The sequence below is a fragment of the Pelophylax lessonae genome (genome assembly GCF_965119305.1).
Source record: "Pelophylax lessonae genome assembly, chromosome: 3".
NCBI lineage: Eukaryota > Metazoa > Chordata > Amphibia > Anura > Ranidae > Pelophylax > Pelophylax lessonae.
The window spans coordinates 342,478,075-342,495,637 of record NC_138770.1 but is presented as its reverse complement, the minus strand read 5'-3'; the positions used below and the strand labels follow the sequence as shown (position 1 = coordinate 342,495,637).

At 41.8% G+C, this 17,563-nt stretch overlaps 1 protein-coding gene across 1 annotated transcript in view; it reads right to left on the bottom strand.

The window, feature by feature from the left end:
* COL19A1 (collagen type XIX alpha 1 chain) overlaps positions 1 to 17,563 on the bottom strand; it is a 1,241,599-nt gene that overhangs the window by 1,096,116 nt on the left and 127,920 nt on the right. The window contains exon 3 of the mRNA XM_082249430.1: positions 5,237 to 5,305. Within this exon, the coding sequence (XP_082105556.1) occupies positions 5,237 to 5,305 (69 nt within the window). The remainder of the gene's footprint in view (positions 1 to 5,236; positions 5,306 to 17,563) is intronic.

Here is a 17,563-nt window from a genome sequence, read left to right as displayed (position 1 = left end):
CTACAGTAATCAGTGCTATACATATGCACTGTTACTGTAAAAATGACACTGGCAGGGAAGGGGTTAACTTTATTGGTGATGCAGGGGTTAAGTGTGTCCTAGGGGCGTGCTTCTAACTGTAAAGGGGTGTGGCTAGTGATGTAACCACAGAGACATACGATCCTACATAGCAGGATCGTATGATCTCTGCAGTTAGATCAGGGAGAATGACAGGCGGCTTTGTTTACATTAGCTGCCTGCCTTTCTCCCTCTCCACGGGGAGATCGCGAGTGACCGACGGACATCTGCTCTGCTGGTCACACGCGTGGTCTTGTTAAGGAATGAGCGGGGCGGGAGCGCGCCTCCAGCGGCGCGCGCTTGCCCCCTAGAGGCTCTCAGGCTAGCGACGTAGTACTACGTCACTTTGCCTGTACGGGGCTGACCGCTGCAGTAAATCTACTTGCGGCGGTCGGCAAGTGGTTAAGGAAGTAAGGAATGCATTTTTTTGTCAAGGGATTAGTTAGAGTGGGATTAGGTGGGAGGGTAGGCTAGTACCTGCCTTAAGATAGGCTTCAAAAACATTTTTTGCTCTACAGTCCTCACCAGATTGGTGTCCTTCGGGGGTCCCTGTTTTTTTATTGGAGGAGACTTCAATATTGCCTTATCTCCATCTGTAGACACATCTTCTGGTAAGTCTTCCATTTCTCATTCCGTATTATCACACATCAAATCCCTCTTGCATGATGCCCAGTTAGTAGATGCCTGGCGCATTTAGCATCTCATGGAGAGAGACCACAGTTACTACTTGGTTGCCCACAACTCCTATAGTCACATCGACTACTGTATTTCCTTATCTCCCAATCACTTCTGGATACTCCCTTACAAATGTCCCTTGGTCACATTTTATGGTCGGACCACGCACCTGTTCATCTGAAATTGGCTTATGTGTCTACTCCTCACCTAAGTGCTTCATGGTGCCTGAACGATAACCTACTTAAGGACTCCTCCTGTGTTGTGGATATCACTCGAGCAATACCTAACTTCGTCTCAGACCATGCTTAAGATCGGACTTGCCCTGTAATTTAGTTGCAGGCTTTGAAATGTCTGATCCAGAGTGTTCATTCAACATGGGTCTTGCCTAAAGAAATTGTGAACGGTAGAGATTCGTCACTTGCTCTCTACCATTACTACCCTTGAGTCCCCTCACAAATGAGAGTTGGATCCCCCTGTTTTTGTTGACCTGCCCAATGCACAGTGTGACCTGCTCCAATTCCTCAACTTGAACTCACTAATTGTCCGAGATAAGGCTAACTATCCTTATTCCTTGGCCAATAAATGTGGGCAACACTTAGCGAAAGTCCTGCACCCAACCCCCTCCACGTCATCCTATACAACTTATCAATACCTCTGATAAGCAGAAGGTGTGTAACAACCAAGGGATCTCAACCTCTTTTCAGCAATATTATTCCCAACTGTACAACCTAACCCCACAATCAGGGGGTAACTCAACCGTGATCCACTGATATGTTGGAATATATTGCCGTAACTGCATTGCCGACAGTTGACGCCCAGGATGCTTTAGATCTGGACCAACCTCTGTCTGAGACTAAATTCTTGATCGCCATCAAGGGCTTAAAACCCAGTCCTGGCCCAGATGGGTTCTTGACATGTTTCTACAAAACATTCGGCCCACTTCCCACCCCACTTCTAGCAAAGGCGTTTATAGATGACTCCCACTTACCTTCCAAAGGACTGCTAACCGAAAACATTTCTATTATCCCCAAACCAGGTAAGGACCCTTCCGAATGACTTTGTTACTAAATTTATGTCCCTCTATTCTCAACAATCCTCGTCCATTTTAGTAAAGGGCACTTCATCCACTTTTCCCCTTACTTTTGGTTATTGTTATAGAACACTTAGCACACGCCATACGACAGAATGATTCTATTGTAGGTATCCCGATCCCCTCTCTGCACCAGAAACTTTACCTGTATGGTGACCGTTTGTTAGTATACAGTATATACAACAACCACATATATCTTTTCCCTCCCTATTACATGATTTTTGTAGATTTGTGGCACTTTTTATTAAATATGTCCAAAACAGATCATATAAACTTTTTAAATATGGATTCTCATCTGAAATTGCTCTACCTATTCCAGACTGTCCCTATATTCATTCCTATACATTTCTTTTGGACTCTTCATTTCCTTTCGATACGTTTTATTTGGAATCAGGGATTTTTGAGGGTTCGACATAATTTGCTTACTTTCCCGAAACTTCAGGGAGGGGTTGGCTTACCAAACTACGAACACTACCATAAAGCTGCTCTGCTGGCATGCATGCTTGAATGATTTCCCCGCCCCTTCACTAATGCTTCCATGATGGTAGAGAAGGAGCTATCTCCTGTCGACCTGCGGGCCCTCCTTTGGGGGTATCAACATGTTATTCCCTGATTCCAATCTTTCTCGCCACTGACATTTACTGTTCTCTATTTATGGTACAGGAGAGGCCTCAAAACTCTCCTATCCTCAGTCCCAACCCCCCTCACTTCATTATTCGATAATACCACGTTTCCACAGGGTATGGGGTCCTCTGTGCTAGGCTTGGTCAATTGGTCAGTGGCACATTCTTTTGTTCACTAACAGTTGGGAGCTCCCATCACTCCTGGAGGGCCCGGAGATTGGCTTACCTTATCTAGATTTATTCTCCTTCTGTAGGCAATTACACGCCTCTGTCCAAACCCATCGATCACTAACCGAGAATAAACAGTTATTCTGTCTCCATTAGACACCCAGGCATCTACGCTCTTAACTTTATAAGCTACTACAGGCATTATTGCATAATGATCTCCCACCTTACACAAGAATGTGGTCTACGGATGTGGGGAAGGAACATCCGACTGCTGATTGGCAGACTTCATTCCATTTTACCCACAAATCCACAATCTCCTGTTATACACAAGAAAATACATTTTTCAGCCACTGTTGTGGTGGTACAGGGACCCAATCTTATTACATAAAATGTTCCTGTCTACTCCTGCCACCTGTTGGAGATGTGGCTTTGTGAAGGGTACGTATATACATATCTAGTGGGAATATAGTAGGATCTTGCCCTTTTTGTCTCAAGTTTTTGCGGTCTACAACAAGATTTATGATGAGTCCTTGACCCCCTCTCCAGAGATAGCACTTCTTTCCATGCTCCCGGGATCGGTAGCTTCTCAGAAAGAGCTTACTACATTTTTTTCTCTCAGCAGCCAGACAAATCATACCACTATATTGGAAGATGGATACTACCCTCTTTTTGCCCTTGTGGGTCTCTATGGTGAACGATATCATGCATATGGAGGAAATGTTAGCGTTAGATAATGATACTTTTGAGAAATATAAAGTACAATGGTACGTTTGGCCTAAATTTTTCACCTCTGATACCCTCAAGGAAATGCTACTGCCCCACAATATTCATGTATCAGTGCAATCCTAAATATCCTACTTGGGAGGCAACAAGGTTCCATCAGTGATCCCTTCTAATGTAGGTTGTAATGCTAGCTGTGGTGGCCAAGTTGTTCGTCCCCTTGTTGTGCTCTTTTTTGTATCATTATTATTTCCTTTATTTTTAGTTTCAGTGTGTCACTCAAGACTTTATTTTTTACCTTCTTATGCTCTCTCTGCATCCATTTCCATATCTCAGGTCGTCTCCTTTCTCTCTTTTCTCTCCCTTCTCTCATATTCCTTAATAGTGTCTACGCCACTATATTTTTGGGTTGTTCTTCCCCACAAGAACACATGTGCATGGCCTTTACTTCCGTGCTTATTGGTTATGTTTGACTTGCTCCTTATGCTTTATACAATTTGTATACGGCTTTACCCAATCTTGTCATGGCTTTATCCCCATTTTTGTATGTTATCTTGAAAAAAATTAACATCTATATTTGTCTCTAAATTCCACAATTTATTAAAAAATGTTTTTTCTAGGATTTGTTGAAATTTACCACATCTCTAAGTTTACAGCAAATTCCTGAGATTTGTGACATTCGTGAATGGGGAACCTTTGGGTGAAAAGTTTTCAGGTTTATCATTAGATATGAAGAGCAACCTGTAATGCAGTGCATACCCCTTGCCCCTGAGTCACAAGAGCCAATAATTTGAAAGAATACAAAAACCCAGAAAAAGAAAAGCATTAAGGAGACACTGGGACTTTGATGGAAGCTCATACACAGTAGTGAGAGGGCAAAAATACTCAGAGAGCTAGACAAGGGAACCAAGCAGGTTACTAGAAAAAAAAGCATGCACCAATGTAAGGAGTGCCAGACCAAAGGATAAGAGAGTCCAAAATGAATTTACTAGTTCATACTAAAAAACAGTCCATGACCTAGAGCAAACATCTAAGGATTTTGGTCCTGTTTCCTCTCATTTCTTTTGTATCTATGATTATATTTACATTGGTTTCTCATATAATTTTAAGTCGCAAATCTTTTTAATAAAAATCTATAGAAACAAAACAAAAAAAGAAAACAGCCAATCACTTTTAGGGAAACCTGGAAAGGACTCAAAATATAACTTTCCTGTGTGAATCTGTGTAGGAGAGCTTTTTGCTGGATCTTACTGGCCAGCAATATCTGCATACGTTAGGGGTTGCTAATATTCATTGCTATAGAATAGCTATAAAATTTCATATTAAAAATACATAAACTAGAAAAACATAGTGTTTATTTATCATCCACATGCACTACAATTTGTGTGGTATAGTTGGATAATTGCCAACAGAGCGCAAAAAGAAAAGATATAATAGACTCTTACTAAACAATTAGCCAGATGTTTAGAAAATAAGTGATCAGTTAAAGCAAAAAAAGAAATACATTCCTGAGATCATTAATTCTGGAAACTGAAACAAAACATAATAAAGTAATAAACTGCATTTTAGATGTATACTTTAGGCATATTTTTATCTCAATTTATTGTTGAATAAAATAGGAGAGTCTGAATAATTGACACTTAGTATAATAAATATTTTGCATGAATTCAGTTATGTCCTTATATAAATCAAATAGTTGCTCATCAGTAAATTGGTGTATGTTGGAAAGATGAATAAAATCAGAATATTTAAGCAGTTTGTGCTACTTTTTCAGTTTTTTTTTTTTCAAAAATTACAGTGTGTTATTTGGACAAAATTTGGATGTTCGAAGAACGTTTACGCCGTGACTGGGTAAAGTTAGTTTTCCAGACAGAGGACAATCAGAATCAGTATTATTACATACCTGAAAATTCCAGCCTTTCCCTGTATCCTTGTCTATTCTCAAGTCCATCGGTTCTAAGAGCAGGGCATACTGTAATGACAAAGACAACATTGAGTTAAAAAATTAAGACTTAAAAATTAACTCCACTTTTGCTGGGTTAAAAAAAACATTCCCCTCTGCGTGATTGCGTGATTGGAGAACATTGTAAGGTTTTTAACAAACTGTGTTGCAGAGTCCTACTTGTTTCTGCTTTGAAAAAAAAAGCTGGTTGTTGTCTGCATAGTGAATCTGAAAGGAAATTATTTTTCATTATTATTTAGCTGATGCTCTTGCAGTGTTCTAATGAGGAAACTGCAGGGTCTGAATCGCTTTAGATGTGACAATCCCTTTGGGAGTATCTATCCAAAATGACATTTTTGTCACAGAGGATACCTAAAATCTGACTTTGTCTGTATCTTTGTGCAGATTTCTGGGAAAATCAGTGAGCCAATCACATAAGCAGGAACATACATAGCCAATCACACAAGTGCAAGGTCCAATCCATAATAATAACAACCACGTTTTCATAGAACTTTCAATCAATACTGCTTGGTAGGAGCTCAGTATTTTTCTTTTCTTTTTTCTTATTTTTTGTAAATGTAATCATAATTTATCTTTGTAAGATGTGAACGAAATGAATATTTCATTTGATGTGACATACATTATTGAAAAAAGTATGTTGTACACCTATATTTTACATGGTGTTCTATAGCTTGTTTACATTATAGGTCTCCTTTTTATGTAATTGATGCTCATGTATCATGTGTACATCATTCACATGTATTAACCGTGGTCAGATACTTCAGCCAAAAAGCTTCCATGACTTATGCAGTTTGTTTTTCTGATGTGCATTTGAGCTTAGCTCCATCCCTGCTGCCAGTCTTTCCACTCACTGCAGTAACAACCCTTTGGCCATGTTTACACTGTTATGTATATTATGGATCTCCTCCTTCACCTCTTTTCTTCTTTCTAGATCACACAACTACAATGCATGTGGCCTCTGCTGTGATGTTCTGCACCATGATTTACAAGCAGAGGCATTCATAGAAGTTAGCTGTAAGATTCTAGAAAAAGGGAAAAGATGGGGTGAGAAAGCCTGTAACAGATAACACAAACATGGCTGGAGGAGAAAACACTGCGATCATGCACAAGGCTAGAAGACAGAAAGAGAGAGCACAAAACAGAGAGACTATTCATTTAATATGTGGCAGTAACTTGGAAAAGGGAACAGGACCACAGGATGTATAGTACAGGTAATATGGACTGTATGGAAGGCATAGTTTAAAAACATATATATATATATATTTATTTTATTTATTTATTTATATTTCAAAGGTGTTGATTGGACTCCTTTTTACTTCACTTTTCCAAAGTGTTGTTCTCCACCCTTCATTTTGCTGATCATTGAATTCATTTAGTCCATATTCACTTGTTATAAAGAGGGTTAGGTACACCCAAAAGATTGTGGCACTTCATTAACTGATTGATTAATTAACTGTTTGAATTACCTAATCAATGCACTTTTGCCATCTCGGCAGGTTACCAGAAATAGGTATAGATCAGCTTAGGAGGAGGGTTAGATCAGCTTAGTGGTGGGAAGAACAGGCCAAAACATGCATTGAAATTGTCCAAAAACTGCTTTAGAAAAATGATTTACTCTTTGGGATCGATGTGCCATCTTATTAACCATGTGTGGGCCTCCAATCACAGAGGAAGCCAGTTTTGGGGAAATGCTTTTAGGGGAGTGTATGTGTGTGATGTCATCGCATAGAAGGAGACAGAGCAGCGCCATCTAAGTAGTAAAATATAAAATTTTTTGTAAGAATAACACTCACAAAAGTATGTGAAGGCCAGCATTAAACAGTGAGTGGATCATCTGCTCTGCCCCAGAAGTGCTGTGCATCAAGGCTGTAAGGGTTGTCTCGTATCCAACCGCGCTGGTGGCTCCCAGCGCTCCCTAGAGACTTGGCAGCGCTTGGAGGAATTTGAGAGCGCAGGTGACATCACTTCAGGGTGCTGGGTCAGTAGGCGTGGTGCACATTCGGAGCATGCGTGCTCCTTCATCAGTCTCTGAGAGCACTGCCGAGTCTCTAGGAAGCACTGGGAGCCACCAGCGCGACTGACCCGAGGCAACCCCTACAGACTTGACACACAGCACTTCTCCTGGAGCAGAGCTGATGATCCACACACTGTTTAATGCTGGCTTTTACCCACTTTGAGTGATATCCTTACATTTTAAGATTAAATATTTTACTGCTACACTAAGATGGTGCTGCTCTTTGCCTCCTATGTTCCAGAGTCCCTCCTAGCTCAATTTCAAGCTGGCAGCCACTAAGGACAGCAATCTTTTTACATTTTATGGACTTCTATATATCTTATGGACTCATTAAGACTGCCTCATACCTATATGGTTATAATTGTTATAGTCCTACCTAGAGTGTGCCATAAAAGTCTGTTTGTTTATTTGATGTCATCACATGCAGGCGAGTTGGGTGACACCACAGCCAGCATTGTTTACATTGATGCCTTCTAAACACTGCCTTAATGTAAGTGCAGCTCTTTTTTTTATAAAGATATTTTGGCTATATTGCACTATGAGGTTTTTCCCTGCTTATATCTCATACATGCTGATGCGGAAATGTACTTTCTAAAAATCAAAAGGGCTAGTTATCACAGTCCATTGCAGTCTGCCGATAAAACACACCATCGGGAATTTGTTGTCAGTGGGAGCTTCTTGCCTCAAGATGGAGTTTGTGCCATCTTGAGCTCTGTAATTTGGGATCAATTCTTTTTGGTAAGCTGCCCCCTTTTTTCTTTCAAAGGGGCACATTTGAGCACTGAAGCACTGTCATATACAATTTTTGCAGTACTGAGCACTTTATTCACTATTAATTGCACAAGGACCTTGTATTATATCAGGGGACTTTTGTGGTGGACTTTATATCATTAGGAGTTACTGTATTTTATTAATGTGTATAGCTTTTGGATTTTATTTAATCATTGCTTATTTGCACTGCTTATTTTGCATATACCTACGATTTCATATAAGTTTTATTGCACTCATTCACTTTTTTTTTAAATTTAGATTAGTTATTAGCACAGTGTCTGGGTTGCATGAGTTACAGCAGTCCTCTATATCATCTAGTTTGGAGCTGAGCGCAAGAACTTTCCTTACTTTACACTACAGTATGCTGAGCCCTATTTCTCCAATCGTATACAGTCAAATATAGAAAATTATACCATTAATGGCATGGCACACCCATTTGGCCATTTCCCATGTCACTTAATTAAAGGATAAGTTCACCTTTAGTAACATGTTACACCCATATTCAGGGGGTGTCTAGACTTTAACTAATGCAGCGGTCCCATCCCCTCCCTTTACCGATCTTCCCCTCAGTGTCAATGGGCAGGGGATGCTCTCCCTAAACCTACTGTCCCAATTTAAAAACAGAGAGGCTGTGCAGGGCTCTTCCTACACAGCTGAGTCATTCATTCACAGTTTTCTGTGAATTAATGAACTACAAGTCCCATCTGCTACCATGGTAAACTGCTTGTAGTTCCAAAAGAACTGTGAGGGTGCTGGAGAGTGCCCTTATAGTTCATTGATTCTTATTACTCTTCAGTAACTGTCTGCCTGTATGGGAGGTACAGGCAGACAACTGTATTGAGTGTTTGCAGGAGCATGACTTTGAACTAGTGATTTACTGATCACAGGTGCAATGTTTTGCTCCATGGTAATAATAAATGCACACTTTTTAATATGCAAAATCATGTACATTTATTTATTTGTTTTACAAAAAGTGAATTTTGCCTTTATATCCAGAAAGTTAATTGGTAACTTGTGATCAGCAGTATTAGGCAATAGCTAAAAGGATTGGTTTGCTAGGTGAACATTGAAAAAAATTGGCTGGGACATGTGTATTCTAAACTTTCATCTTCACAAATCCTGGTTTGAGGAGGAAGCAATGAAATAATCAAAAAATGTTATTTATGAAAAATATTTTTTTAAAAGTTAAATAACCCTTCTAAAAATCCAGCATAATAATATGTTCCAACAACAGCAGCAACAACATAAATGATAATATTAATACAATAATAATATATGCTAATGCACAAAGGAAAATTTGTCAAGCAAATTAGCAACACGATTAGTCACAATACAGGCTGAAATTTCTCCATCAAAGTCTCTGCGACAGATTTACAGACCTGTGTGATTGTGTTCCTTGGCAGTCAAGTGTGACAATTTGCAAAGTTCAAAGACAGATTTAATATTAATGATAAGATAGATTTCAACACTAAAAAGAACCGCTCTAATGCCTCGTACACACGATCAGATAATCATACGAAAAAAATTGCTTTCGAACTGATCACACGATAATCTGAGCGTTAGTACACAGCTTTCGACAGCCGATCATGAAATTTCATCCAACAAAATCTGAAGGGACAACATTTGTCGTATGATAGCCTAGCAAACGACAATTCTTTATTCAGTACAGTATGCGTCCGCTAAAAATCGACAGTCAAAGACCACGCATAATCAGAAACACTAAATAACCCTGAAAAAGCTTGGCTGCCATTGTTTTTGTTTTGCCCCATCTGATATGCAGATTTGCAACCAGGAAGCTTTTCCAGAATCACACACAAAAAAAAAAAAAAATATATATATATATATACACATATATACACACGTTTAGCACGCATTGTTGAATTCGATACTAGTATCATGCTACAAAATTTGAACGATAAGTCATCCAAATATTTGATCGTGTGTACGAGGCAAAACAGCAGAATTAAAAAAATTCAGGGTCAGGTTTCACTTGGCCACAAGTGCAACTTTAAAGCAGCCAAATGGGAAATGTATGACTTAGGTTGTGATCTTGTCACAAATCAATTTCTCTTCTGTTTAGCATCGCTTTGTCTTGTCACAGGACTCGTAAATTACACTTTTAGCATTTAAAAAAAAAATTTAGTTTAGAACAGTTAACAAAGGCATGGTCCTATTTGAAAAAGATGGTAAGGGTACATTGTTGCGACACACAAAACATGAAAATACAATACCACGAATTAGGGCATGAAAATGCATATCATAGTCAAAGGTGACTACAGCTGGTTTAAGTAAAGAAAATGATATAACACAGGTGTGCTTACTTATTAGATGATTTTCATTGTAAAAGAATACACACCCTTGCCATTTTAATCAAGCAAATTAAAAGCATTTGCATTTTTTTTTTTTTTTATATATAAGGGTCAGATAGAGGAGGACAACCACAAGTTTATTGTTTAGGGTAATGTCAGTAAGTTTGAATATCACTGGAGATTATTTCATTCTAGTTAGGTTTTTAAAAAGAACACTCCCAGAATATGTTTAAGGCTCCATGCACACTAAAAGCTAAAACAATGCCAGAAAAACACTGGATGAAAATTGCTCATATTAGCATTTTTATGCCAGCTTTTAGCAGCCGTTAGCAGCAGTTAGGAGCTTTCCGCTTTTATTTCTGCTAGCAAATCGCTCCCAAAAACGCAACTAGGAACGCTTCTAGACTAAAATAGTGTGTATATAGAGTACTAGTATGAGGTGGCATCTTCAGCATAGAGGGGAACATTGTGGGAAGGTTTTATGGAGGGTAGAAGGTCCTCTGTACCATCTAGAGGGAAGTTGGAATAATGTCTTCTGAACTTTACTGAGGTTTTTTTTTTATATCCTTTAGAGAAAAAAATGTAATTTCTGCAATATGAAAAAATTCAAACATAACTAGAGAGTATATTTTTGATTAAATAAAACTTTATGCATTAATTGGCAAAGATTACCAGGGGAGCTTGAAAAACACACTGAAGGGAACATAACAGCAAATTAATACATACTTAACTTTTAACAGATGAAATTCCCTAGGGCACCCACTAGGAGTTGAACACCCTGTTCTAAGAGAATTATTAGTTAATTGTGTCACACTTTTTCCCACAGAAACTCTCATTGTGCTTAGAGCAATTTCTTTGTAAAATATTAATGAGCCTATTTTGTGTGTAAGCATTTTACTTCAAAATACTGCTCTAATTGCCCTCACATCACTACATGTGTGAACTAAGTATAGTGTCTTGTAAAAATATATTTGGAAATGTAATACCTATTGAATAGAGATGAGCTGAACTACTTGGGTTTGGTAGAGTCTGAGTAAAGAATCTAAACCACATTGAAGTCAATGGGAACCAAATGTTTAAAATCAGTTCTGGCCATTTTAGGGGCTGATAGGCAAGGGGTTGTCAAACGAATGACATGGAAGGCTGAGCATTGTTGTGTGGTACTGTGGCATCAGCTGGAAAACCTTCTAAAATGGCGGATAGTTAGCAAAGGCAAAATGGTTGATTCTGACGAATTTGTTTCTGACAAACCCCAGTAGAACTACAAGAACAAAAACAACAAGTGCAGCTTATACCACCCTGTCTCCCTTTTGTCTTCCTGTTAGGCAAAGAACTAAAGAGAATACAGACAAGTGTGATACCGCAAATGTCAACTGCTCTAAACTAGACGTTACAGGAAACAACTGCAGAAAAATATATTTTGCTTGCTAGACTAGGTGATAAAGAAAAATATGTAAAGCCTACAACAGCCTACAAAGCCGGAAGTGGGAGGAGCAAGCAGCAGCGAGCAGCCGGAGGAGTGTGTGTAGAGGAGAGCGTGGAGGAGAGCCGGGTGACACGTGCGGGGGAGCCGCACTAGGTCACCAGAAGCCGGCGCGAGTGCAGGGGACAGGGGACAGAGAGACCGGAACAGAGAGCGGGACCGGGACGTGAAGGACCGGGACTGGAAGCCGCGGCCGTAGACGGCGGAGCGGCGGCTGCGGCGGTGAACGGACACCACACAGTATTGAGGAGGGAGGTTCACGGAAGCAGGGGAGGAGGAGCAGCGGCGACTGGTGAGTATCTCCCTGCAGCTGTGTGACGTGCTTTGGGGACCTGTGACTGACGGACTGACAGACCATCCTGTGACTGACTGACCATAGGGATCTGTGACTGACTGACCATAGGGATCTGTGACTGACTGACCTTGCTTGCGACCGTCAACGACTGACAAGACTGTTCTGCGACTGACAAGACTGTTCTGCGACTGACAAGACTGTTCTGCGACTGACAAGACTGTTCTGCGACTGACAAGACTGTTCTACGACTGACAAGACTGTTCTGCGACTGACAAGACTGTTCTGCGACTGACAAGACTGTTCTGCGACTGACAAGACTGTTCTGCGACTGACAAGACTGTTCTGCGACTGACAAGACTGTTCTGCGACTGACAAGACTGTTCTGCGACTGACAAGACCGTTCTGCGACTGACAAGACCGTTCTGCGACTGACAAGACTGTTCTGCGACTGACAAGACCGTTCTGCGACTGACAAGACCGTTCTGCGACTGACAAGACCGTTCTGCGACCGACAAGACCGCTCTGCGACCGACAAGACCGCTCTGCGACCAACAAGACCGCTCTGCGACCGACAAGACCGCTCTGCGACCGACAAGACTGTTCTGCGACCGACCGACGGCGCTCTTGACTGATCGACCGTGAGTATTTTAGAGACTGGTGAGTATCTTAGCGACTAGTGAGCATCTTTGCGACTGGTGAGTATCTTTGCGACTGGTGAGTATCTTGTGTCTGTTGGATCTTTGCGACTGGTGAGTATCGTTGCGGTTAGTGAGTATCGTTGCGACTGGTGAGTATCGTTGCGACTGGTGAGTATCTTTGCGTCTGTTGGATCTTTGCGACTGGTGAGTATCTTGCGTCTGTTGGATCTTTGCGACTGGTGAGTATCTTAGCGACTGGTTAGTATATTAGCGACTGGTGAGTACCCCAGGTTCAGTACCAGGGAAGTTAGAGGTAGTGTAGGTTAGGAAGAGCAGTTCGTTAATATATCCCCATAGAGTAGTGGGTAATAATGTCCGACAGGATTGCGGATGCCACTCAGTGCACTTCTTGCTGCATGTATGCGTTCCTTGATGAACCATTCGAGGGCGAATACTGCTGTGCAAGATGTGAGCAACTTGTTGCTCTGGTAGACCAGATCCTGGACCTACAGAACACAGTGGCAACACTGCGTGGCATCAACAACCTGGAAAGGAGCTTGGACATTACCTATCAGGCGCTGGTAGGGGCCAGCATAGAGGAGGGAGGAACAGAGGAGACGCAAGAAGCAGAGGTACGCAGCTGGGTGACTGTTAGGAAGGGTAGAGGGAGGAGAGCCAGGGAGGCCAATCCTGAGTTGGTACACCCTAACAAATCTGTCGAGTTGCAGGTTGAGGGGGATATCAGCTCAGGGGTGGCAGAGCTGGAGCATGCACCCTCCCCCAGCTGCCAGGGGAGGGACGGCTCCAGGAAGAAGGGGGGCCGTAACTCAGGAAAGGTTAGAAAGGTTGTGGTAGTGGGGGACTCAATTATCAAGAGGACAGAGAGGGAAATCTGTAAAAAAGATCTCGTGAACCGAACAGTTTGCTGTTTACCGGGCGCCCGAGTTCGGCACATCGCAGATCTGGCAGACAGATTGATGGGGGGGGCTGGGGATGACCCAGCGGTCATGGTGCATGTGGGCACTAATGACAAAGTTAAAGGTAGGTGGAGGATCCTTAAGAACGATTTCAGGGACTTAGGTAATAGATTGAGGAAAAGGACCTCCAAGGTGGTTTTCTCTGAAATACTGCCTGTACCTCGAGCCACACAAGAGAGGCAGAAGGAGATTAGGGAACTTAACAAGTGGCTGAGGAATTGGTGTAGGAAGGAGGGGTTTGGGTTCCTGGAGAACTGGGCTGACTTCTCAGTCGGCTACCGGCTCTTTAGTAAGGATGGGCTGCACCTTAATGGGGACGGTACAGCTCTTTTGGGGAGAAAGATGGCCACCAAGTTGGAGGGGCTTTTAAACTAGGAGACGGGGGGGAGGGCTCAGAAGTAGAGTCAGTCAGGAGGAAGCAGAGGACTGAAGGCAGCTGTAGTGTCAGCAGCGACAGTAGGTCCACAAGGTCAATTGGCAGGTCTGTGCGGGAGAACCTCAGACCAAACAGGAATAAACATAACCGCCAATTGCGCTTAACTTCCTTAAAACTAAGAGGGGTATATGCTAATGCCAGGAGCCTAGCTAATAAAATGGATGAGTTGGAAATGTTAGTACATGAGGAGGACATAGACCTTGTGGGAATAACAGAGACTTGGTTCGACCCCTCACATGACTGGCTGGCCAATATCCAAGGGTATTCGGTGTACCGGAAGGACAGGGTAGGAAAAAGAGGGGGAGGGGTATGTCTCTATGTCAAGAACAATATAAAGGTGACAGAAAGGAGTGACATTACGGATGGGATGAGCATGGATTTAGAATCTGTGTGGGTTGAACTCCATAGGGAAGGAGAAAAGGGGAAAGTAATTGTGGGGGTTTGCTATAGGCCACCTAACCAAGGGGAGGAGGTAGAGCTGGAATTTTTAGCACTAATGGGTAAAGTGGCAAAATTGGGATCAGTCATCGTATTGGGGGACTTCAATTACCCCGACATTGACTGGGAAGAGGGGACTGCACACTCACAGAAGGCCCGCCTATTCACGGAAACCTTACTGGATAATTACATGTCACAGTTGGTGGATTCCCCCACCAGAGAAAACGCAGTCCTGGATCTATTGCTCACTAATGACCCAGACATAATCTCGGAGGTAGGAGTCCAGGATCACATTTAGTGTAAATAACAACATAACAAGACAAGTGGGGAACATAAGAACCCTAAACTTCAGAAGGGCAAACTTTCCAAAATTGTACTCAATGATGGAAAAGGTAAACTGGGACCAAACCCTGGGATCCCTGACCACAGAGGAAAAATGGGAATGCTTTAGGAACATATTAGGCAAAGGCATCTTGCAGTGCATTCCTATGGGAAATAAATTTAGAAGAGACAAAGCCAAACCTGGCTGGCTAAACTGTAGCGTCATAAAACTTATTAGGGGGAAAAAATTGGCCTTCAAGAAGTATAAATCAGAGGGCACAGTATCGGCTTTCGAGCAATACAAGGAGGCAAATAAGAAAAGTAAACAAGAAATCAAGATGGCTAAAATCAACTTTGAGAGACAAATAGCGGAGGATAGTAAAAAAAACCCAAAGAAATTCTTTAAATATATCAACAGCAAAAAAACTAAGGCAGAGCATATTGCACACATAATTAACAATGATGGGAGGATGGTTACAGAGGACACTGAAAAAGCAACCGTGCTAAATGCTTTTTTCTCGTCAGTCTTTACACAGGAAAAGGAGGGGTACACTGACCATGACTGTATGGTTAGTAGTAATAAACAGGACTTGCCACCATGGCTAACAGAGGGGGAAATCTGGGAAAGGCTGGATAAACTTAACACAAACAAATCACCAGGACCGGATGGCATACATCCGAGAGTACTCAAGGAACTCAGTAAAGTTATATCGAGACCACTGTTCCTGATCTTTGCTGACAGTATTAGGACAGGAGATGTACCAGGGGATTGGAAGAAAGCTAACGTGATTCCAATATTCAAAAAGGGCCAGAGGCATATCCCGGGAAATTATAGGCCTGTCAGTTTGACATCAGTAGTATGTAAACTTCTGGAGGGGATGATAAGGGACTATATTGTAGAGTTTGCTAAGGACAACAACATCATCAGCAGTAATCAGCACGGGTTTACAAATGGGCGTTCTTGTCAAACCAATCTCCTTACATTCTACGAGGAGGTGAGCTGTGAGCTAGATAGGGGGAGACCAGTGGATGTGGTGTACTTGGATTTCGCTAAGGCGTTTGATACAGTTCCCCACAAGCGCTTAATTTATAAAATAAGGTCTGCAGGTATCGATAGCAGGGTTTGCTCTTGGATACGGAACTGGCTAAAAAGGCGGGTCCAAAGGGTAGTAATAAACAGCGCATACTCAGACTGGTCTGAGGTGGTAAGCGGGGTCCCCCAAGGCTCAGTCCTGGGACCAACCTTGTTCAATTTATTCATAAACAACATTGAGGTCGGGATCAGTAGTTCGATATCAGTTTTTGCAGATGACACAAAATTGGGCAGGGCAATAACTTCACAACATGAAGCAGATATCCTGCAGAATGACCTGGACAAAATAACAGAGTGGGCAACGACATGGCAAATGAGGTTTAACGTGGAGAAGTGTAAGGTTTTGCACTTGGGGACTAAAAACATAAAATCACAATACACGTTAGGAGGGGAGCCCTTGGGGGAATCAAAAATGGAGAAGGATCTGGGAGTATTGGTTGATGATAGATTAGGAAACAGCATGCAATGTCAAGCGGCAGCTTCCAAAGCCAACAGAATATTAGCATGCATAAAGAAAGGGATGCATTCCAGAGATAAGACTATAATCCTTCCACTTTATAAAACTCTGGTCCGACCGCATCTGGAGTATTCCATCCAGTTCTGGTCGCCAGTCCTCAGGAGGGATGTGTTGGAGCTGGAGAGAGTCCAGAGAAGGGCAACTAAACTAATTAGGGGATTGGAGGACCTTGACTATGAAGAGCGTCTACAATCGCTCGATTTATTCTCCCTGGAGAAGAGACGTCTGAGGGGGGACATGATAGCAATTTATAAATATCTTAATGGGGATCCCAGCTTAGAAAAAAAGCTGTTCATTCGAAGGGATTGCATGAGGACTCGAGGGCATACAATGCGATTAGAGGAGAAGCGTTTTAACCTCAGGCAACGCGGGGGGTTCTTTACTGTTAGGGCAACAAGATTGTGGAATTCTCTACCACAAGAGGTGGTTTCTGCGGGTAGTATGGTGGCTTTCAAAAGACTCTTAGACTTACATCTCAAGGATCAGAACATTCAGGGGTATGGGAGATGATTACAGCCACACATGCCTACACAGGTTGAACTGGATGGACTATTGTCTTTATTCAACCTCACCTACTATGTAACTATGTATCTGTGACACAACTGCTGATATATACGTGATGTATATGCCTTTTTTGGCACTTGGCAACCTGGCTTGAGACATGGTAAGTCTTCTTTGCTAGCTAATTAAAAAGTTTGTTTTCCTGGAGTCTGCATCCGGAGTTCATTTCTGGTTTCCCAAAAACTGTTTGCTGCTACTGTACAAGTACCAAAGAAAAACATCTGCCTCCAATCTGCCTAAAATAAGCTAATTTACCTTTTTGAGTGACAAGCATTTTACTACAAGTGATAAAGGGCTCAGATGTGAACAGGGGCCATTGAAAAGAATGTGATTTTGTTTGTTGAGCGTTTTAGAGCTACAAGCTTCAAGCAGAAAATTGCTAAGGTGTGAATGGGGTCTAAAATAACATGCCTG